Genomic DNA, 23179 nt, shown 5'->3' on the forward strand with positions numbered 1-23179 from the left:
TTCAGTCGCGTTGAAAAAGGAGTAAAAAATCGGCTAAGGAAAGTACCTCGGCATTCGGGTCGATGTTGGCTGGATCCAGGAGGTTGCAGTATGCCGATGCTGAATTGCAGAAGAGGAACTGTTTCCATTCGGCCCACCAAAGTTTGAATGGCTGGACAGCGAAGGGGGCCACTATCCAGTTGTTCAGATCAATAGTGTTGGAGTTCGGGATCCGGTCTCGTACCCGACTGTAGTCCAGACCTGTTGTGAGCCCATCTCTGAACTTGACTCAGCCAGCAAAATATACTTGAATCGGCAGCTGACCCATGCCGAATTGACGTGCTGCAACAGAAGGGTTGTAGAACTCGTATGTGGGGGCATCTTTTCCCGAGAAGAAGTTGGCTGGCAGGATTCCTGGCTTGATTAACTCATCGGTGAGTTCGTCGTCGAATCGGCCAGTGGTTGAGTCGAAGCAGGTTGGGAGTTCAAAGATCGGGTCATCCCGCTGATAAGGAAACCAGACGGTGGCGTCTTCATTATAGCCGTTGTAGAAGCATCGGAAGTACTCGGGGAAAGCTGACGCCGCTTCACCAAAAGACATGCATCGGCGACGAACAGTAGCATCTTCTGCCGATTCAATGTTAGGGAACATCATGTGACCCACATCCTGCTGAGTGATCTTGCTCATATAAAGATTCAACCATAAATTGATGAACCACCAGGGGCCACCTGGGTTACCAATCGGCTCTCCCTTGGATAGTTTGATGCCGATTTGGTGAAGCATGTGGTACGCCGCCCCCAGCAAGTGTTTCCCAAGGGGAACAGGAGTTCCTCCCGATAGTGCTTCGGCTAAAGCCTGGATGTTGGTTGATGGGCCGGCTGCTCTTCCACAAAAGAAATGTTTTTCTAACCACATCATTAAGAAAGCCGTGTGCTCCCTATTCTCAACAGACCCAGCTCTTTTATTGCATCTGATGAATCCTTTCCACCCGCCGATTCCTCTTGTGTCCAGCCGATGTGACGTTGCGGCTAGGAGGCGGAAAGGTGTGTCCGGGGAGGAAATGTCAAGGCCGGTCAACAGAACCACATCGGCCAGTGTTGGGGTCATAGGTCCATGCCCAAATAAGAAAGCATTGAGGGCATCAGACCAAAAGTAAGAAGCCGCTATTACCAACGGTTCATTTCTTTCCATCTGGGATAAAGACAGGTTGATACACTGGCCGATTTTGAGCTCATCCCATGACACCCTCTTTGGCTCGGCTATCCGTTGGTACCATTCCCTCCAACCTGGGGTTTCATTCAGCCAAGACCTAAAGGTGCCCAACCAGTGATCCAGGTCCATGGTGGATTGTTAGAAGGGCATTCTGTGGGTTTCTAAATTGATGAGCTCTATTGGATCTGGGTTCCCCATAGGTCCGAGACAAACAAGGTCGGGATTTCCCGTGAGATGGATATTAATGCGATGCCTAACCGCCTAAAAAAGGAAAGGGGGGTGTAAAAGGGTAAGAAACAGATCTAAAGTAAATGCATTGCCGATAGAAGAAGGATTCGGTAATAACCTCTGGGATGAAGTTCCGTGTAGTCGGCGTGACCGCCGGTGCAGCCGCGGAGGATGAGGCCGCGATGGGGATCGCCAATGGGATCTCCGATGAAGCTCCTTCGTCTGACGACGGAGCAGCTGCTGTCGCTACTACCGCCGGAGGTGCTATTTCCGAAGCATCGCGCGCTGGAGAGCTTCCCGAAGGGGTCGCCATTGGAGGGGAAGAGAAGAAGTAACAGGAGGATGGCGCTAGGAAGCTTCGGCGACAAGGGAAAGGTGCTGAGGGAAGAAGAGGGCGCGCGCGCTGAGGAAGAAAGACGTGAGCTTGAAAAAGGGGTGCGGGGTGAACCGCTATTTAAAGGGTGCCTGAAGAGGGGTAAAAATGGAATTTTTACCGCACCGGCGTTTCGAGTTTTTCGGGAGTAGTGGTTGTCGTGGACGCCCGTTTCGAAAAGATTGCAATCATCAGCTGGAAGACCGCGAAACGGAAGGATATTTTCATTGCGGCTGTTTCGGAGGAGAAGTTGAAAAGAATTTCGAAGTAAAAGACTATGTTTTACTCCGAAACTGGGGGGCATGTGTTGACGCCAGATTTCGTCACTAGTAAAATCGGCGCCAAGAAGAGACGGAATGGGCAAAGTGCAGTTGGGAATCGGCCGAATGGTGCTACAGTACAAGATCGGCCGATGACTTCTGCCTCGCTTCGGATCGAACGCGCCGGGTTCCCAATCGGTTGCCTTTTGCCGATAAGGAATCGGCCGATTAGGGGGTTGGGTTAATTGGGCCTGTATGGGCTTGGAAAGGAATAGAAGGATAAGGGGGAGATCAGCCCATGAAGCGTATAATAACCAACCTAGCACGAATCGTGCTTGTAAATATTCGTTTTCTATTTGAATTAGGGATAGAATTCTAGTCAGTTAAGGAGTCATCTGTACGGGGCTATAAATAGCTACCTTTGTAAATCTGTAATCATCAACAAATCAATACAACCAACTACTTTTTCCTCGTACTTACTTTCAAGCAGGCGACTTCGCCAAATACTTTCTCTTTTCACGAGTTCGTACGGGTTGGCAGGGCTGCATCAACTTGATCTCCGGCCGATCTTGTAAGTTCCGTTTACCGAGTAAATTCTAAGCTTTAACTTCGGGCGCATCGCTGTTGTTTCGTTTAGATTTATTCACTAGGTATCGATATTTACTAGAATTATAGGTTTTAACTGTTTTTCTAGTTTTATCACCAGTTATCCAGCTAGGAATCGGTAGTCTCGGCTTTCTTTACATTCAGCTATTAAATTCATCTATTTCATATATTGCCGATTAGATCTATTCCTAGTGCTGTTACCATAGCATTGTGTCGATTACTCTAGTAGTTTTCTGTCTACAAGGCTACAGTGATCGGCTACCTTATAGCCGATTTCTTTATTACGGCAAATCGGCCGATTCGCTGATAAGCTCTCTCGAGATCGGAAACTTAGCCGATCGCGACTTTCGGATCTGACACGTATTCTACCTTGCCAATCAACAGGTCAGATTGGCTGGCACGCCGCGCGAACCGCACCAGGGCAATCACCCGAACAGGAGCTAAGCAGATTCTCCCGAGTCGTGTGTCAGACGCTGGGGATTCGGTTGACCGATTTCTAGCGCCAACACCCTGTTTGGAATAAAGGAATTGAAAAGAGAGGAACAGACAAATTGAGTGAGCGGAGACCACGGATCACATGGGTGAGCTATAGCTTTCCCTTTTTATTTTGGTGCGTGATAAAATCATCTGGTAACAGGACTGCACTATCGGTCGGATGAGTTGGTTGATGAGATCAGCAAGACTTACATGTTGACAACCTGGTTTAAGCCCTGTTTGGAATGAAGGAATTGAAAAGAGAGGAACGGAGAAAAACACAAGAAAGGAATATGAACATCGTGGACAAAAATGGAAAAATGGAGGAATAGATAGAAGGAGGTATTTGTAACACGGAAACCATACCATATGAATCACAAAATATTAAAATAATAAAACACTTTTAGTACATAGTTGTTGATTAAATAATAGCACATAATCATTAATTAAGAAAGCATTGTATAAACCAAAGTGAATCTGACGTATAAGGCCGGTCCATGGACTCATTCCATCCATTAACACCGACATCATCAATCCATCCTTATCCAGCCATGTGCGAACAGCCACAAATCCTCCACGTCACGGCCATTTGCGTTGTTTCCTGTTTCCTCTCGTTCCCAGGTCTCGCGCTCGGCGACGGCGAGTCAGAGATGGCTGTGTTCAGATGGGAACGGGACGAGCGCCGGCAGGAATCGGCAGAGGGACGAGCGACGGCAGCAGGCAGTCTTCTGCCGGTGGCGACGATGGGACCAAATCTGGCGTTCTACTGGCGAGCCTTCTTCATTAATCCACCATTTCTCTCTCCTATTCTCCTCCCTAATCCGATTTGAATCACGAGAAAAAGCTTCCCCATCGTCTCTTTGCCTCGGGCTTCCACGAATCCTTTAGCTCAGACTGGATGTTTTATTTCATCCGGTTTATCGAGGGGAACTATCCTTTCCGGAGAAATCGGCAGAAGCATTCCTCCATTCCAAACGCCGAGTGACGTAAGCAAAACACAGGAATAACACAGGAATAGGTTTCCTTTGAAATTCCTGTGAAAATACTGCGTTCCAGACGGGGCCTATCAGCATGCTGTTAGCTCCTCTTTTATTTTCGATGCATCTGTTCAAGGTCTGAAGTTTGAACGTGGAAATATGGCCTCAGTTATTGGTTACCAAACTCGAGCCTCGTATTTCTTCCATTCTGGTCTCCTACTTTCTTCTTCGACATTACGGAGGGAGAGTTTTAGTTCAAAAAAAAATGCATCCGTTCCACTGGTTTCCAAACAAGCGACTTCGACTTCTCTAGGTCCTTGGTCTTTCCAAAGTACAGTAATATCTTACAACTGACGTCACGTCCAACGGCGCTCTTAGAGGAGTTTTTAAGGTCCATTTTAAACCATTTTTTTTTGGGGTTCACACATCGGTATTGCTAACGGATGGGAAGATTGGCGGTGGGATCACTCGTGCTGCTTTTTTTTGACGCACATGCTATTGATTACCAGCTTTGTGTCCGATTCACATCGGTGCAGGCCGACTATCTCCAATCCTCTGAATAAGACCGAGCAAATCTGTGCTAGATTATATACCATCAGATGCACAGAAAATATTTGAAGAAAACGTGAAAAATTCGAACATACTTCCAGTACCAGGTGTATCAGGTTTCTACTGGCTGGGACCTGATCATGACTCGTTTACAGTAGTCAACGGTGAACCAAACAAGGCCTAAGAGAAATACGGAATCAGATACGAGATCTAACGGAGGTTGCGTACAGTTCAAACCAAACCCTAACTTTGTTTTCGTTTGACAATGAGTAGGATCAGTAGACATGCATCACGCATGACGTTAATGAATCTTCTGCCGTTGACTGTACCGAAATTTACATCTCTACCAGCAATTTCTAAAGTCCACCGTCTCTTGTTCTTCAAGAAAGAAAGAAAGAAACGATTCTTTTCTTTGTGCACGACACAGCGGAATAAAGTAAAGCGGCCCAACGGGCATCCTACGGCCCAGGTGGCCACGAGGAATCGGTCAAAGCTTTCTTGGGCCAAAGGAAAGTTTAGATTCTAGGAGCTTCCAGACGCCGTCTCAGCCCTATAAGGAGGATGTCTATCAACAGGCCTCTCCAAACCACATAACCCCCTGTTTCCCCGATCTCCTCCACTCCTCCATTTCCAAGGAAGAAAGAACCGAGGAAGCAACCATGGCGGTGGCGATCGAGCTCACGAAGGAGTACGGTTACGTCGTCCTGGTGCTGGTGGCCTACGCCTTCCTCAACTTCTGGATGAGCTTCCAGGTGGGCAAGGCCCGCAAAAAGTAAGCCCCGCGAAATCGAATCGGTCGTCGCCATGGTCGCCCGCCCTTATTCGTCTCCGGAGATCTCATGGGTTTCGGCGATTCCTCTTTAGGTACAAGGTATTCTACCCCACCATGTACGCCGTCGAGTCGGAGAACAAGGACGCCAAGCTCTTCAACTGCGTGCAGGTGCGCCCAAGATTCTGCCGTCCTCTACCCGTCTGATTAATTGCTCTTGTGCGGGGTTGATTTTTTGGGACGAAGAGGAGTGCCCTCTAAATTCCTTTCGGTTCGTGTGTCCTTGTGAGTGCAGAGGGGGCACCAGAACTCGCTGGAGATGATGCCCATGTTCTTCGTCATGCTGCTGCTCGGCGGCCTGCAGCACCCGACCATCGCCGCTGGGCTGGGCGTCCTCTACACGGTCGCGAGGTTCTTCTACTTCAAGGGATACGCCACCGGTGTCCCGGACAACCGTCTCAAGATTGGGTAAGTTTGCATCCGTAGAAGCCGATGCAGAAGATGCTGATGAAATTATGACGACGCACGAAATTTTTGTGCACTTGCAGAAAACATAAATAATATATAGGGAAGAATTAATAGAGGTTAATTGGTTTCTGTGTTTTGGTTTGTTAGGAAATATCAGTCTCCATGTAGCCTAAGATACTAAGTATACTCGTATAAATGATCCCCACTAATAACTGCAATAAATTCTACAAATCTTTTTTAAAACTGAGCCACGTTATAACAAAATATATTGTCTACTTCATATATGTATGTGGTTCGAAGCCTCTGCTATATTCTATGAATACCTGAATACTGGTAGTATGTAGGTACCAATGTTCGGTAGTCAGTATAGAATAGTCCACTTTAAATGCCAGAAATTGGTTTGTTGGTGCTCAGCAACGTGGAGTGGAGTAGGTGTCAAGTACTCAAGTAACTCTTGTCGTGCCCATTTTTTTTTCTGGGAGTTTTAGATGAGCCTTTGTGCTGAGCTCTGCACCACCGAGTTGTACTCAAGGCCCTAGCTACTTGTCTGGACAAGTTTTCAAACCTCTCTGCGTTCAGTGTTCACGTAAGCCATTGCTGTGGACTAAGAACTTGGCTAGTTGGTGAATTGCAATTTACATTGCATGGGTCATTGCTGATTTGCTACGGGTTTAACTGCTGATAAGCAGGGTCAGTAGGACAGCAGGCATGGCAAATTGTAGTCCTATAACAAGGTTTGTCTGACCCTAATCACTTCAGTTTACAACATAATACTCTGAAGTGAGTACCAAAAGGATTGCGCGACTGATGGGGTAGTGGAAGAACGAAGTGTATGCAGCAACTTTCGGAGAAGTCTACAAGTTGTGGGCAGAGCTTTTTGGGAGTTCAGGCCGATGCATGAACCAAAGGGAAGGGAGCAGTTTGGCCCCGGCCATGGCCACAACTGCCTCCACCAATGCACTGCAGCACCAAACAAACCCTTTCAAGTTTCATCTGAAAGTTATTGCAGGCAATTCTGACTGATAATATACCTTTGGTTGGCTCTCAGCTAATGGCGTGGAGTAGTCATAGCCTATAAGCGTTCGTGGAAGATATTGTGCATTTCTTTTAGTTGTCCATTGTGCTTTTGTTCCTTTTCAGCATTCTTAGTATTATTCTGACCATTTGTAGCTATGGCAACAGCTACCTGCTACACAACTGTGCCCAAAATTTCCAATGTTCACATTAAGCAACTGTCGTAGGCAAAGATCTCTGTCGGTAGGTATGGTTTGTTCACATTGTTTATGTCTTAAGGTCATTGCTGGGTTGTTTTGGTGTATAATTTGACCATTTATAACTGAAGCACTACCAATTTTCTACCCAATCTTTTCCAAGTCTACACTCTCCTAAGTTATTAGCAAAGACAAAGACCTTGATTGTAAGGTTTGTTCACAATTCGTAGGTTATAGGCCATCCCCAATTTGTTGGGAAGAGTCAACCATTGATTGTTAGGCATTGCAAATTCTCCTACCTTCCTTTCTAAGGTAACAATCCAGAAGCCTTGAAACCGGCAGCATGAAGGATCACTTTAACGAGATAATCTGAACTTGTAGTGATGCATCTGTTTTAGAATAAATCTCAAATTGTTGCAAGTAACCCATGCCAACTTCTAATAATAATGGTTAAACTGTGTTTCTTGCGGTGTGTGCTGTAGGGGGCTCAACTTCCTGGCTGTGTTTGGGCTGATCATCTGCACGGCATCTTTCGGCATCAACCTGGTCATCCGGGAGACACTCTGAAGTTCAGGTTCACACGTGATCTGCAGACTGAATTAACGGGACAACTTACTTCTTGCGGTCTCACTTAGGCCTTTGTAGTCTGATGCTCGCATCGTTCTTTTCGTGTTGATAAACAAAGTAGCGGACGTGTGCGTGTGCCTGTATTTCACTTTTGGTAGTGCTGGAATAAAGAGATGGAGAAGATTGCTTGAAGCATGAATCTTACAGTCCTTGCTGCCTGTTGTAGTTGTTATTCTTTGCTTTCGCTGTCTGTCGATGGCTTGTGTCTCACCTTTTTTATGTAATTTTTTATGCGATGTAAAATCGGCTGATAGCTCTGCAATATCTGGGTTTGTCGATTATATAGGAGCACTGGCTGGTAACACTTCTACATTACCTGTAGTACTCCCTATTTAACTCCAGCCCTGAGATCAACCTTGTGCTTGTCCTTGAATGCTTGCGCCCGTGATCAATTCCAATACTCCTACCACAAGAACATTACCAACGGCTTCCAAACAAGCGACTTGGACGTCAATTTTAAAAAATCCTGTTGGATTCTTAATACTCTAGGGTCAGTGGACAGGCATCATCCATGTCATTGTACGAAGTCAATGAATTTCTCTCGTTGACCTCACCAAATCTTGCATCTCTCCCAGCAATTTCTTCTTCAAGATAAATTTTACTCGAGCTGGACGTTCAATTCCCCTCCCTCTCAGCTTATCAATTCCTCACGGCCTCTTACCCGTCGAACGGACGCGGAGGAAGCAGCTAGCCATGGCGGTGTCGATCGAGCTGCCCAAGGAGTACGGCTACGTGGTGCTGGTCCTCGTGGCCTACGCCTTCCTCAACCTGTGGATGAGCCTCCAGGTCGGCAAGGCCCGCAGGAAGTACAAGGTGTCCTACCCCACCCTGTACGCCGTCGAGTCGGAGAACAGGGACGCCAAGCTCTTCAACTGCGTGCAGGTACGCGCGACTCCGCCGGCATATCCGATCCCCATCGCGTCGTCTCAAGCTGCTAATCCTTAGCTTGCGCGCTCTGCGATCGAGAGCAGAGAGGGCACCAGAACTCGCTGGAGGTGATGCCGCTCTTCTTCGCCATGCTGCTGCTGGGCGGCCTGCGCCACCCGGCCGCCGGCGCCGGGCTGGGCGCCCTCTACACGGTCGCCAGGTTCTTCTACTTCAAGGGGTACGCCGCGGGTGCCCCGCGGAACCGCATGAGCGGGTACGTAATTACGTTGCGTCGTGAGATTTAACATCGGTTGGATTGTTTCGTGAAGCCGTAACGCGGCGCCACACGCATTCGGTGTATGCTGCAGGGTGCGGTTGAGCATGGTGGCGGGGGCTGGGCTGATCCTCTGCACGGCGTCGTTCGGCATCAGCCTGGTCGTCAGGGAGACGCTCTGAAGTCTGAACTCTCAATCTCCAAGTGACTCGTGCTTGGAACCCTGTAGTGCTGTCTGGATGAAGAAAGCTTGAAGCATGGGATTATACAGTTCCTGCTGCAAGTTTTTTTTCCTTCTTTTGGACTGAAGTTCCTGCTGCTAGTTACGGAGTACTCTGTTTGTACAACATCAGTGTTAAAAGAAAGTGAAACCTGTCTTCATCCGTTCTGCCACACAAGAATACGTGATTCTAGCTGTAAATCCGCGGAAATTTCAACGTTGTAAAGCCCCCAAAACAATGATCATTGTATACCTCGTCATACAGAAATGGCGACAAAGAAATCCTAGTCAACAGCCAGTTGCACCGATGTTGTTTCCCTAATAATCCGTATAATAATAACGGTACAAATAGAACATGTTTGCGTCCCTCGTCTGCACCTCAGCAGAGCGAACGATGCTGTCAATTTTTTTCCTAGGTTCCTGGCACCCTATTATTTCACGAGTCCTCTACCAACTAGTGCATCCCGTGAAATATGTTACAAAGCACAGACATCAAAGATCCGAGCTGCCGGGTGTTCTCACTGGTTTCAGGCAGCTGTGAACCTCCTCCGAGCCGGTGTTGACCTGCTCACAACATGCTGGCGCACGACTAGACGTCATCATCCTCGTCTTCCTTGGAAGTTTCTAGTCTTGGCAGTGAGACCATCCTCCAGATCACCAAAGCCTCTATTTCTGCTTGCTGCGTGCTTGCGGAAACCTTTGTAGCGTGAGGCATCGCCATCATTGTCACTGTCCTGATCACTATAGTCAAAACTTCTACTCTTGCCGGCACCTCTAGTGTTCCTCAGTCCCAACTGGCTATTCTGGGTATCATCCTCAGGGCGGTCCAGGTTGCACTTCTTGCAGACCCTGTTGCGTCCAAAGTTAAGAAAGTCGCATCTGCAAAGGGAGACAATGGCTCATTAGCATGTCAAGAGTTTAGAACAGTCACAAACAGGATTAGGTTAGCACGTACGAGGGGCACTCCCACTCTCCAGGATTGAGCTGCCTCTTCGGACGAGGTTCTTCACATTTAAAGCATATCTTATTGCGAGAGAAGTTCATAAAGTGACACCTAGAAAAGCACACAGAGCAAGGCAATTCAAACAGTGCTAGAGTAGCAAAAGAATAAAAAGCTATAGTGCAAGGTTAGAGGATTACTGTGTACAGATCCAGTCACCCTTTTTCATTTCAGCTGTGGCTGCTTCTACCTTCTTCGGTCCATCTGCCTTGCATTCCAGGCAGCGCCGATTCCGAGCAAAATTTAAGAAGTTGCAACTGCCAAAATAAGAGTTTTTAGAACATAATACATTTAGCAAATGTTCTGTTATCAACAGGCAAAAAATAAAAAGCTACCAACCACTTCCACATGCAGATGAAAGAATGAAAGAACAAAACAATGAAGTGAAAATTACAAGAGCCCACAAATTTGCATATTGCAAAGTAACTTAGGTTAGCAATTAGCATATCATGATTATTTAGCATTCCAATAAAAAAATTGCACCCTGCAAGCCAAGGGGTGTACTCCCTCAGCCATCAAATAAAACAAATACCATAAGTATGCATATTGGAACATAGAGGAACCAACAGAAATGCTTCAGGATTGAAATTACAAAAATTATATGATATGACACAGAAATTACTAAAATCAATGTCAGTGTACATTTTAATTTCACGAAGTCAAACACAGATATATGTATGTTGGAACATACAGGACCCAACAGAAAGTTCAATAAGGATGCTTAAGAAACTGGAATTTATGTAGAAAGTTCGGTAGAATATCTCAGAATGCTACACCGGAATGCTTCAGGATTGAAATTACTAAAATTCTATGAGATGACACAGAAATTACTAAAATCAATATGTAAGCGTACATTTTAATTTCACACATAGCATGCATATTGGAACATAAAGGAACTAACAGCAAGTTCAATAAGAATGCTAAAGAAACAGGGTGTCACAAAATGAACAGAAGAACTTATGCACGGAAGAGAATAATGCATTGACCATGGCCATTAGAAAGAAATGCCTTACAGAGTTATGGATACCAATAGTCTAAAGCATGGCAAGTCATGAATAAGCATAGCAACCACTTCCATGGAAGATGGAACTACTACGTTTAATGCATGTTGATGGTGTTCCAATAGAAATTAGCAATCAATAACCAACAGAAGAAATGATGGCTATGAACATGGCCTTCTGTAGAATGTTGTGAAGTAAAATGCCATGCTCTTCTAACTGTTGCATGCATATACTCCCTCCATCCCCAAAACAAGTCATTCTGCGATTCAAAATTTGTCCCAAAAGCCAAGTCATTATACCCAATTTAGCATGTGTGCATGTGCATGTGGGCATGCAACAGTCAATTAGCACCATATATGGCTAATAAATAGGGGCAATCAAGGTCATTTTACCTCCTTGTTAATCTGTCCTAAAACTCCTAGGATGACTTGTTTTTTGGGACGGAGGGAGTATAGCATAATCGCAGCTCAATAGAGTATACTTCATCCAGGAATAACTCATAACTCATGCTAACAATGGTCGCTAGCTTATACCTTCTACAGGTTGACAGAAATAACAGACAACATAGAACTAAAAAAACTAACCCTTGATCCCTGCCCTCACATGAACATGTCATTAAAGATTCAATTTGCGTAGCATAAAGAACTTACTTCGTGCACAGCCAATCACCCATCTTCATTTCAGTTGGAGTTGTTTCTCTCCCCCTCTCAACTGAGCCCCGAGCCATGGCTTTGCTCTTGTCGGATGACTGCTGCTTACTAGAGGTTTGAAATACCGGTTTAGGATGAGATGGATCAATTGTTGTGTCACTAAGAATAATAAGCTCGGAGAGAAGCTTTCTTGCAGATTCTTGCACGCTTTCATTAACTGAGTTCTCTCCTGAAAGGCTCTTTGTATCTATTGCATAATCTAGAAGTATGCGCATAACATCAGTGGTCCTAACTTCATTCTCTGCCTTTGGAGTGAGATAAGCTCTATCACAAGATTTTTGTAATTTGCAATCTTTGCATGCCTGGTATTAGGGCACAAAACAATGATAGTGTTATTGTGTAGTCAAATTGAAAACTGAAGTGGGAAATATGATGGGAAAACAACAATAAATCATCACATGAGGAGACAATGATTAGAAAGGACAGCTAAGCTTACATCTTTTTCTTCAACATTCAGAAACTCTCTCAGCCTTTTTGCAGAATTGACAGGCTTTCTATTGGTATTAGGACAGCCGCACTTGACAATAGCTTGCATATCCTGCTTGGGAAGGGAACTGCAACGTCGTTCAAATGAAAATCCAGTTTAGCCAGAAAATATAGAATGCTTGTGGCATGGTCATAGATGTGAACAGACTGAAGACTCGGTTAATAACCGAATCACTGATAACAACCATGACCCAAATGTTGATATTTTAACTAGCATCATGGTTTCTGCCCGTACCATTTAATTCTGCTAATAAAAAATTGGCAGGTAAGAAGGGGGTTCATAATTCAAGACTATCATAATCAGCAAGTGATTTACCAAACATGCTCACATATAGAGCAGAGATGTAGTAGAAACTCTTCAGCCGACTAACTAAAATGCAGAAAGTCTAACAATGGATGGCATGCAAGTGAAGACTTATTGGCTATTGCTGTTTGAATCCTAATTCAGGACGACACCAAAGCCCAAATAAGCAATTACTGCTGCATTCCCACCAACTCACCAGTACAACCATTTGCATAGCCTCCAATATATCGAATTCAAAGATATATGGATCATTGGATCCTAAATAACGTGGAAACCTACTATGCAGAGTGCGCGAAAGTGCGCGAAAGAAAGAAAATTAATTCCTGCATAGATGCAAAGCACAAAAGAATCGCGAGGTTTCCTCCACCTTAGGAGATCATAGCGATCGCGCGCGAATTTCAGGCACGCGTTCTTCACCCTGTTCAGGTCCCTGAAAGGGTAAGTGTCTTTCGAGGCCACCGCGCTATCAGCCGCAATCACCACCCCGTTATCAGCAGCAGCCGCTGCCGCGTTATCAGACGCAGCCGCCTCCCCATCTCCGGCGGCGCCCTCGCCAGCGCTCACGCCGGATGCGGGAAGAACTTGCTCGAAGTACCCCTTCGCCCGCAGCTTGTCGAGGAACTCGCCCCACTCCGGCCATGGGTGGCCGCTGGATACAGCCGCCACGGCGGGGTCAGCGGCGACATCGACGGCCGCGGGGGCGGCGGAGCAGAAGCGGAGGGAGAGGAGCGGCCCCGGGTGGTGGCGGGAAGCGGTGGGGAAGATGGAGGTAGAAGCGAGGCGGCAGGAGCGGAGGAAGGTGGAGCTTAGGGTGAGGTTTAGGAGCTTGGAGGAGGAGGCGGCCATGGCGGACGGGTAGCGGCGGCCGAGGAGATCAGGCGGGCATGGAGGCTGGCTGGCTGGCTGGGCCGCTGGGGGCGCGGAGGGGAGAGGGGGATCGATGGTGGATTAGGGTTTAAGGGTTTAGTCGTTAAGGACCCTTTTTCGGCCTCTTCTTAGTGTGAAAAATAAAACTTGTTATAAGATTGATTTACTAAATTTGTAAGAAGTGGTTGGAAGTTGGAGAAGTTTTTTCTGTTGACCCGCAGAACTTTAGATCCATATTACTGTAGTATTAGCAATAGCAGGATCTCCAAATAGAGAAAAAATTACATGTAATGCGATGAGTTCTTTATTATTTTGACACTATGCTATTGCTTTGCGTGAGCTTTGCATTTCTTAGATGCAACTGTGTTTGACTTGTCATTTTGTAGAAACATATATGCCTTCATTTTTATTTTTAGATGATCTTAAATTTAAAATAAAAACTCCTGAAAAAGTGTTCGTTTCACGAACTTTTAGTTATTAGTAGTTATGCGTGCATGTACATGAGCACGCAATTGTGTTTCACAAAAGAAAACTAACTAAGGAAATATATGGATGCATAAAATTGCCACAGGTTTTTTTTTATAAGCACTGGAGCAGACAATTTTATACGCCTTTTCAAATTTCATAATGATGTGAGAAAAATCGCATGAAACCGGCGTGCTATTTAAGCCCACCAAGGAGTTGCCTGACCCGTTGTGCACGCGGAGGAGCCACGTCTCTCGCCGAAGACCGAACCCAACGCGCAAAGCGCCCCCAGCAACACCCTGGGGCCCGCACGTCAGTGAGCCAGCCGCAACCCCACGCGAACACCAACGCACGGCGGCGCCCACCGGCCAGACGCGGCCAGAGGCGACAGAAGCCACGGATTCCGGCCGAGCCAACCAATCCGCCCGGCCGCCCCCAACCTAACCCAATCGGCCCCCTCTCCCCCGTCCCGTCCCAGCCGTCTCCATCCCACCACCTCCCCCGCCCCGTCCGTCCGCGTCCGGCCGCGCCGCGCCGTGCGCGACCCAATCCACCACGCCACTTCCGCCCCCCCCCGTCCCGTCTCGTTCTCGTCGCACCTCGCCTCGCCCGCCCGCGCTCGATCCGTGCGCGCCATGGCCTCGGGCCAACAGGCCCTCCCGGTCCCTGCCCCCGTCCCGCCCAACCCTAACCCGACCGCACCAGCCGACCTGACCCCGCCCGCGGCCTCCGCCGGGGCGCGCAAGCTCCCCATCAAGCGCCGCTCCCCGCGGCCGTCCTCCTCGCCCCCCTCCTCCTCCTCCCCAGCCTCCTCCGACCCGCTCCGCGCCCCCACGGCCGGCGGCGGCGGCGGATCCGACCAGCAGCAGCCGCCCTTCAAGTTCCAGCGCATCTGGTCCGAGTCCGACGAGCTCCGCTTCCTGCAGGGCCTCCTCGGCTGCGGCGCGCAGGGCCTCGTCTTCCCGCGCGACCTCAACGTCTTCTACGACCGCTTCTCCGAGTCCATGCCCCAGCCCTACACCCGCGCCCAGCTCTCCGAGAAGCTCCGCCGCCTCAAGAACAAGTACCGCAGCGTCTCCGCCCGCGTCGCCGGGGGGCTCGACCCGGCCCGCCTCGCGCCGCACGACCGCGACGTGCTCCACCTCTGCTCCAGGCTGTGGGACCCCGCCAACGCCGCCACCTCGCCCTTCGCGTCCGGCGCGGGGTCGTCCGGGAACAAGCGCCGCCGCGCCAACCCGCGGGGCACGCCGCTCCCGCCCCCGGATGCGTCCGGGGATTGCAACTCCCATGACTACAATGGGATTAGTTCCTCTGCCCCGGGCTTGTTTCCGGAAGTTTCCAATGGCGAGGATATGTTCTACCTTGAGCAGGAAAGCGGGCACCTGGGAGACCACGAAGGTGCTGCTCTTGTAGCCGACAGCAGATTTGGTGTTATTGTGCAGCAGCCTGAGGCCGCGGCTGCTCTCCCAAATGGAATTGGCAATGAGATGAACGGAGACCAAAAAATGGTGGTGCCATGTAGCAACGAGCATCGCATGGCAAATGCTGTGCTGGATGTGTTTGAGGCGTGCCTGAGGGAGGCAAAGTCTAACGGGATTATCAATGGTGGCAACGCGGATGGGAGTGCTGAGGAAAGCGAGCTTGCAAAGCGGTGGAGAGTGCAGAGGATGGATGAGCTTGATGTCTTAAGCCAGAGGCTGAGGTTGCTCGTTGAGGATGCTGCAGCGGCTGGGCACTAAAGCAGAGATTTTGGTGGTTTTGGTGATGTGATTCCACCCTTTGCCCCATTTGTATAGAAGCTAGGTTATTGTGCTATGCTTTGTAATGTTTTCCTCAGCTTGACCCGTGCCTTTAGAAAGTCTACTATATTTGGCTATGTACACCGCTATGGATATTATTGTTGAGTTTAATAATTTGAGCAGCATAATAATCTATGATTTTAGCATTGTTCTTCATCTGGCTTCCTGCTGTTGATATAAATTATGGTTCTGTTCATGTAGCTTCAGGCTTTTGCATTCCCTTCTTCCAATTAGAAGCTCTTGTAATTCGTAAGCAGTGAAAGAATAATATTATGTTTCCTTGTCAACAACTTTTGCTCTGAATGATTTTTCCAACCATCTCAATCCTTCTGTTGTGACTTAATTTTAACATCTGCATTCAGCCTGCTACGCGGAGTATGTATTGTGGAGGAATATTGTTATGGTACAAGACTAAGTACAAGGAATGCTGCACCTTGTCAAAATATGCTGCTGTTACTAGAAATACATACCCTTCCTCAGTACAAAACATGTGAGCGCATGAAAATAGAGCAAGAGTGGTTATTAAAGTTATGTATTTTCATTCAGTTCACACTTGTTATATGGTCTTGCTTTAGACTTCAGCACTGATACTATGAAATAATGCTGTGGTTAATGTCTATGTTTACCGTGTCTTTTCAGTTCTTGGATTTTAATACAACATGTTGCTACAATATTTTTTGGTATATTGTGTTCTTTTTCTTCTGCTTTCGTGTGCTAGTGAAAGAGAGCAGTAGCAATAACAACAGCATAGCGTAGTCCAAATCAATGTTAGTGCATTTGCTGGATGGCATACTGTGATCCAATTTGAAGTACATCTGTACATGGAACATAGAAGTTGGCAGGCCATACTTCAATAGTGATTGCTCCTCAGATATTGATATCTTCTTTTGTGTTCTGAGCTTACTATTTTATTACCATCATCATAAATAACTTATTTGCAGAAATGTCTTTTGTCAGTAAAGCATTGTCTTGCCAACAGTACATGGTGGCAATTTTTTATATTTAATTGCTACAATATATCTTGTTGTTTGGTGATGTGATGCTGGTTGTGTTACTTGCAGTTCCACACCGGTGATGAGGCGAGGCACTTGTCCTGGTGTACATTAAAGAATCAGAATATTAGATTTCTTTTTGAGAATGTACCGTGCACGTATCTTATTAAGGACACACTAAACCTCCATAGTCCATAATGTTTGTCATCCACAACATACTCCAAGGACAACTCCACTGGATCTGACCTAAGGTTTGTTGTGCCACCGCGGCATTTGGCAGCAAGAAGGTGGCTTCAATGAAGTTCTGTTTGGCCCAACTTTCTACCTTAAAGTTGGAACAGTGTGGTGCAACCACAGCTCTTGCCTCTTGGCAGCAAGACGGTGGCGTCAACAAAGTCCTATTTGACCCAACTTCTTGTCTCCATGCTTCAGGGTGGAACATCAACGATCCACATACCTACCAGGCTACCACCTTTAAATATGAGAGAGAGGTGATGTGCCAGAACCCCAGTCCAATTTCTATCCAACGCCTGAATTCGTTCAACTTATCATTGCAAATTGCCTGTAACATGTACTGTTTTCAAGCATCTGGTTTTGAAGTTTGAACTGCTGTATGATTTAGTTAGATTAACAGAAATCCTCAACCAGCAGTTGCCTGAAACCTTTCTGATAATTCAATTTGTCCTGCAGTTGATGTGTTTTGCCTTATGATCAGTGCTTGTTGCTGTGGGGCACTTTTTTTCTGCATCCGTCAGTTGGGAGAGTGGTAACTGAAAGGTAATTTGTTTTAAGTTACCTGATGAGGATTGGAGAGTCACCCCCTTATATAGACTCTTAAGTTGCAGGTGTGAAATTTTAAATCTAATTTCATCATTGGGTCTCATGATTTGTGGCAATATGGTCCTCATTTGCAGATCGCAGCATGATATATCAGAATTGTTGGGGTGAAGACTCTAATTTTGTTCTTTGCTGTCAGAATAATAACCTTGAATATATACTGCACATGTTCCCCTAATTGAAAGCATATTCTCTGTTGAATATGATATTGTAGCCAGCCCATACACACAACGCAACAGCCAAACTGGAGTTCCAGTAATCCGCTACGTCGAAGAACTGTTCACCTCAAGGAATTTGGGCAATCCAGTCAGATGGTCCGCTGTGAGCTGGGCTCCAAACACTCAATCCTGGTTTCGCCGTTTGCAAGTTGTAACCAAAATGACATCCTTCTCTGTAGTTGTTTCTGATGGGTAGTTGCGTAAACAATTTGCAAGTTTGGACTCGAATTTCATGTGTGTGACTATATCCATCGATGATGAGGAAATATATCTACTGGCTGAGATTGCAAAAATTTCTAGATATATGCTGCTTCATGTGTGCTCACCTAAGATAATCTGCCTTTGAAAACGTAGGGTAGGCACAGGCACCTTGCAACAGGGCGATGGGCCCAATCTCATCTTTCGAGTGACATTTCAGTAATTCGATGAACATGGCTTCAATATCTCACAGTATCTTGCCGATTTCAAATCGAATTTGCCAGCCGTCAGCTAGCGTCAAACTGTTATACAGAGAACTTGTATATGAATGAATCATCTTTGATTCGTCCATGATGTCGCAGCACTATAAACAAACTCATGAGTGATGATCTCACATTTGAAAGTTTTCATATCCTAACTAGTTCTGAGCTTAATGCAAACTTAAGCGATGACTAACAACATCCTGAACACCCCAGATGCTGAAAAACTGCCTCTAGTGACATGTTCCTGCACTATGCAAGGATTCATCGGACGACCCGGACGGCCTCTCCACCGCCGCGGTGGCCGTGCTGTAGGCGCGCTTCTTCTCCGCCCGCACCATGCTTGCCAGTTGCCACCGGCGGCGAGGTACCACCGTACCAGTGCCACCGGCGGCGAGGTACCACCGGGCGGCAGATCCAGGAGGAGGAGAAGCCGAGCCGAGCCGAATTCCGCCGGGCCGACGATGGCCCACACCCACCCACAACATGAGATGAGAAGGACAAGGCCCACACCCACCCACAACATGAGATGAGAAGGACAAGGACAGCGCTATGTTTGCAGAGCAGTAGCGTTCGACGAAGCCGCGGTCTCTCAGGATGGAGCGAGCAGCCACCATCGTGGTTGCGGCAGGAACACCGTGCTCCGGGAGGAGACGGAGGGGGTGCTCGTGTGGCTCACTACGAACCGAGCTTCCATTCCCGGCCAGCGCGTGGAGCTTGAGACCTCGCGTGGTCGGATTTCTTGCCGAATCGGGCGCGCCTCATCTCTGATTCTTGCAAACTGCAGGGGTTAGGGGGACCGGAGAGCCGGTTCTCGTGCATGAGAGGGTAGCGGGTGGCATGGAGCTTTGCGCTACCGGCAGGAAAGGATGCTGGAAGGACGGCGGCAGCGGCCGTCGGCAGCCGAGCCGATCCAAAACAGGGTCAGGAGCCCTTTTGCAAATATTCGTATCGCGATCCAAATTAGGAGGCTATTTGTAAAAAACAGGGGGAATATGCAAATAATCGGATCGCGATCCAAATAAGGGGGGCATTTGTACATTACGGGGGTCAATATGCAAATAATCGGATCGCGATTATTAATCGCGATCCAAACCAGGGGGCTTCATGCAAAATTTGGCGCCGGCGTCATGGCGGCCGGCGACGTCGCGTTGCCGCCGGTGAACTCCGCTTGCGACGTTGCGCGTGTGCCGCGCGAACCTCCGGAGGATCCGCGTCCCTGCCTATGGATCCCGTCGCGCGCCGCCGCCGCTCACGGCCCTAGCTCCTGGAGATGCTGCAAGCGGTCGCGGGTGTGTCAGAGCGCGCGCCGCGCGGCGCCCAGTGACGCGGATGGCGCAAGCAAAGCAGCGACGGCGTTGAAGGTTTCCTTGGCTACGCTACCCCCGTTGGCTGCTCATGAGCTGAAGGTCCCGTTCGTGCCTGCTCCAACGTTTCCATCCTCGGCATCGCTGTGCCGTGCGCCGAGCTGGAGTGCTTCGTCAAGGGCTCAAGGCACCTCCTCTGTCCTCTCTCTCGGCCTCGTCTTCTCTCCCTCCTCTGGTTTGTAGATTAGTCACTGCTGCGCCCTGCATTCTTCTCCGAATTGCAGAGCTGATTGAACTTCTGGTGCGATTTAATCCAATGTTTAGTTTGCTTGTACGGAGTATTTGCATGTTCTAACAGTGACGGTCATGTCTTGTTGCCTTGCCTTCCTGCAGCAGCGGCAGCGTATGGAGGACGAGGTGGCGGTCAAGCTGAGGAGGTTGGAGCGCCACCGCGCCGCGGCGTTGGCGAGCCACGCGCTCGCTCCTCTTTCCGCATGGAGGATCACCTCTCGTTTCTCCTTCCCTGCCGCTTCTTCTCCGTCCAGTTGGGTTGAGGAATCATAAGAGCTGATGAAGCGTGCACTGAGCTTTCCTTTGGAGCAAGGAGCTTTCCATTTTTTAGTATGTTACTCCTTAATTCCTTTGTAAACCTGCGCATTGATTAATCAAGTGTGCTTCTACATGTTGTTATCTTTGATTGGTTTGTTTTTTTATTATTCAATTCCCCCCTCTTCCCGTTTCTTCTAAACAACCGGCAAGATCAAACTTCTGTAAAACAATGACTGCGGTTGCAGACCACACCTGTAGGCTACAGTCTGAATGTCACCAGAAAGAAGCAGCGGGTCCGCAAATGTGCCCAGCAACCACACAATCTCTGATCACCTTACCCAATTTATCCTTGGCTTTCCATGCAAATGGTTTAGTTTTTTCAAAGCAAACTATGATGTAGTTTTTCTTGACCACATTCATCATGCTCCCTGGAATTTATTGAAGTTAAGACTTTCTGGAGTCTGGTTTCCAGCCTAGCTGAGTTTGGAGGAAGAAATTTGTTGTACTGTTGTTTTCCATTTGTTTGGCGATACTGGTGCGTTCCTTTTATCCTCGACGTGTTGGCCTCGTCTGCGGCGATTTGATTGTATCGACTTCAGCATCGACCTTCTACTTCTACAATTGGATCGACACGTCACCATCCTCGTCTCCGGACCACCCTCGTGGTGCCTCCTCGTGCGCCCGCAGCTTCACGTGCGGCTCCATCGTCTTCAGCAACCTCGACAGCTACGTCTTGACCACGGCTATCCTACGCACGACATCCTCAACCATAGCTATTCGTCCTCATCCCCAGCTACCTCAACATCGGTATAAAGTATATCGTAAGCATGAGTTACGTGCTAGTTTTCTCTTCACTCGTAGCATCTGCACCGCATCGATATTATAATTGTGGCAGGATGTCAATTTGTTGGCTTCTATTTTTAGCTTCTTCTTCCATCTCACCGTCTGCGGTGCTCCCGACTGCGGGGGATGTTAGAATATGTTTGGTAGTTGTAGATATAACTATTGTAGACTACCTTATGTATCCGGAGGAGTCTTGCCCTCCAAATCTTGTACTCAATATATACCGGTCAAGAAGTTCAATGCAATACAATCCATCCATTATACACAATCTATTTGTCATACAGTGTTGGCGCATGTATTATACGGTACCACTCCAAAACAGCTCATGTATTATACGCAAGTCAGCGTGAGCCGTGAGGTTTCCTGTCGTGTATGGATGATCTCCATCACCTCAAGGCGGTCCTACATGAGTGGGTTCTGCTGTTACCAGCCGCAGAGAAGGGAGCATCGGTTGAGCGTGTCACCGTAGAGCTGAAGATGACAATAATAAAAGAGCGTTCGTTCATATGACACGTACAGTACGCACATCATATATACCTCGAGCGTTTTGCAAAGCCATCGATGTCCGTCCGGTCTGAATTATGTCCAAGAAACATGATTCTACTGTCCTGAATTCTATGTCTAATCAGAAATAAACGCCACAAACTCAGTCGCTCGTTACTGGTGGCTGGTCGTAGCACTTGAAAATTCTGGGCTTTTGGTTAAAACTAACCCGTACTTGGCATGATGATTTGCTGGGTTCCATGGCTTCTCTTTCAACATCATATAAGCTGTCCTTTAATTTGTTTGGGCCAACACGTGCATGCACTACCGTTGTAATCATGTATCGCGACATCTTCTCTCGGCTCTGCCCTTAATAAAACACCAAAAGAGCTCCGCAAGATAATGCAGATTCTTTCGCGATCATGTTTCCATCTTTATTTTTAAAGCCGGCCGGGGTACGTGCGAGCAAAGGAAAGAGGAGCTTTGGAAAGTTCATTGACGTTGGAAATCTGTAGCTTGAGCTAGTAAACACTTGTGTTGCACACACCTAGGTTGGATAGCCGAAAGCAAAAGCTGAGCTCATTCGGCGCGCCAGATACTAAACCAGCAAGAATTAAGCTAAAAGAAGAAGAAGAAGAAGAAGAGAGACTGACACAGGAACCAGCAAGCCAGATACTAAACACAACAGCAAGAACAGCAAGAACTACGAGTGCTGTGAACATAGGATGCGTGCACCTAGCGCCCGAATCCATACCCCACCGCATCTTCCTGCTGTGTTTTTGTTTGTGCCAACACGAGGCCGTTTGATTCCAGCTGCCTCCGGCGTGTACTTTTCCGTTGCCCTTTCGGCCGCACACGCCGCCCTGACCAGCGCATTCAAACGTCAGGGGGGGGCCTGAGCTGTCGCGCTGCATTATTGGAAAAATGCTCGCGATCGATCCTTTGGAGCCCGATCGAACTGCCCAACTAATGGCCACTCGAATTGAATTCGTCGTCGTCTATGGTTATCGTCATCGTCAGGTTGATGCTAGTGTTTCAGTTGAGATTTGTTTATTTTGCGTATTGATATCCCGGATGATCCGTCGCTACACGTCGAGCCTGATGGCGACTGAGCAAGGATATAGCAGCGCGCGTCGTGTGCACGGCACGGCCTGTTGACCCAACGGTGGTTTTCATTAGGTTTCGGAGTTTTTTTGTCGGAAATCTGTGCCTAATTATCAGATGGATCGCGATTTCCTCCTGATCGCCGTTGTACTTTCGAGTTTGGACTTGGCTTGATGTTTTCAACCGTGGAACAATGCGTGATCCAGTGGCAACGATCAGGAACGACCCTGCAGGCAAGTGACTGCGCTTAGCCGGGCGCTGATGTGCTCAGAGCATCTCTGACTCTCTGTCCCTCCGTCGGTCCCTCCGACTCCGAGCACGGTGTCTGTCTGACTGTCTGGACACGGAACTTGCAGGTTGCCGCGCATCGTCTTTGCTCTTGCCTCTTGCTACCTGGGCAAATGGAGAATCTTTCGGCATCCCGGCAAATCATAAACTATGTTGTCTCTTCCATGTCGTTGGTTTCTTCGAAACAGTGCGAGTACTATAAAAGAGACTATTTTTGTCCAACATGGCACACATGCACGCGTGCTCACAGTATCGGGCGACGATGAACAACCACGCAGCACATCCATCTCGTCATCAGAAACACTCCTCCTTAAACAATCTACTTAACAGTTAACATGCCTTACCTGCTACTGTACTACCTGGCGATATTCAT

The 23179-nt window shown here is 47.8% G+C and overlaps 4 protein-coding genes across 4 annotated transcripts; 3 read left to right on the plus strand and 1 right to left on the minus strand.

The window, feature by feature from the left end:
* The first annotated feature begins 5229 nt into the window (after window positions 1–5229).
* Window positions 5230–7866, plus strand: LOC117838514 (uncharacterized). The gene is made up of 4 exons (XM_034718562.2): window positions 5230–5431; window positions 5524–5599; window positions 5724–5896; window positions 7590–7866. The coding sequence occupies exons 1-4, from the start codon at window positions 5319–5321 to the stop codon at window positions 7672–7674; spliced, it is 447 nt and encodes a 148-aa protein (XP_034574453.1). The 5' UTR covers window positions 5230–5318; the 3' UTR covers window positions 7675–7866.
* Window positions 7867–8021: 155 nt separating this feature from the next.
* On the plus strand, window positions 8022–9403 carry LOC117838515 (uncharacterized). The gene is made up of 3 exons (XM_034718563.2): window positions 8022–8616; window positions 8706–8875; window positions 8970–9403. Exons 1-3 carry the CDS (start codon window positions 8428–8430, stop codon window positions 9055–9057), a joined length of 447 nt encoding a protein of 148 aa, XP_034574454.1. The 5' UTR covers window positions 8022–8427; the 3' UTR covers window positions 9058–9403.
* LOC117838513 (uncharacterized) lies at window positions 9284–13555 on the minus strand. Its single transcript, XM_034718561.2, has 6 exons — window positions 12964–13555; window positions 12243–12360; window positions 11747–12108; window positions 10236–10352; window positions 10051–10149; window positions 9284–9974 (listed from the first exon to the last, which is right to left on the minus strand). Exons 1-6 carry the CDS (start codon window positions 13440–13442, stop codon window positions 9695–9697), a joined length of 1455 nt encoding a protein of 484 aa, XP_034574452.1. The 5' UTR covers window positions 13443–13555; the 3' UTR covers window positions 9284–9694.
* Window positions 13556–14540: 985 nt separating this feature from the next.
* LOC117840791 (uncharacterized) lies at window positions 14541–15883 on the plus strand. The gene has a single exon (XM_034721328.2). It carries the CDS (start codon window positions 14564–14566, stop codon window positions 15665–15667), a length of 1104 nt encoding a protein of 367 aa, XP_034577219.1. The 5' UTR covers window positions 14541–14563; the 3' UTR covers window positions 15668–15883.
* The last annotated feature ends 7296 nt before the right edge of the window (window positions 15884–23179 follow it).

This window comes from Setaria viridis, chromosome 9 (genome assembly GCF_005286985.2).
Source record: "Setaria viridis chromosome 9, Setaria_viridis_v4.0, whole genome shotgun sequence".
Lineage (NCBI taxonomy): Eukaryota > Viridiplantae > Streptophyta > Magnoliopsida > Poales > Poaceae > Setaria > Setaria viridis.

Coding starts and splice junctions, on each gene's coding strand:
- LOC117838515 (XM_034718563.2), top strand. CDS start 8,428: ATGGCGGTGTCGATCGAGCTGCCCAAGGAGTACGGCTACGTGGTGCTG. Junction 8,617..8,705: donor AGCTCTTCAACTGCGTGCAG/GTACGCGCGACT, acceptor GATCGAGAGCAG/AGAGGGCACCAGAACTCGCT. Junction 8,876..8,969: donor CCGCGGAACCGCATGAGCGG/GTACGTAATTAC, acceptor TGTATGCTGCAG/GGTGCGGTTGAGCATGGTGG.
- LOC117840791 (XM_034721328.2), top strand. CDS start 14,564: ATGGCCTCGGGCCAACAGGCCCTCCCGGTCCCTGCCCCCGTCCCGCCC.
- LOC117838514 (XM_034718562.2), top strand. CDS start 5,319: ATGGCGGTGGCGATCGAGCTCACGAAGGAGTACGGTTACGTCGTCCTG. Junction 5,432..5,523: donor GTGGGCAAGGCCCGCAAAAA/GTAAGCCCCGCG, acceptor ATTCCTCTTTAG/GTACAAGGTATTCTACCCCA. Junction 5,600..5,723: donor AGCTCTTCAACTGCGTGCAG/GTGCGCCCAAGA, acceptor TTGTGAGTGCAG/AGGGGGCACCAGAACTCGCT.
- LOC117838513 (XM_034718561.2), bottom strand. CDS start 13,442: ATGGCCGCCTCCTCCTCCAAGCTCCTAAACCTCACCCTAAGCTCCACC. Junction 12,361..12,963: donor GATCGCTATGATCTCCTAAG/GTGGAGGAAACC, acceptor ACGACGTTGCAG/TTCCCTTCCCAAGCAGGATA. Junction 9,975..10,050: donor GGAGAGTGGGAGTGCCCCTC/GTACGTGCTAAC, acceptor CTCCCTTTGCAG/ATGCGACTTTCTTAACTTTG.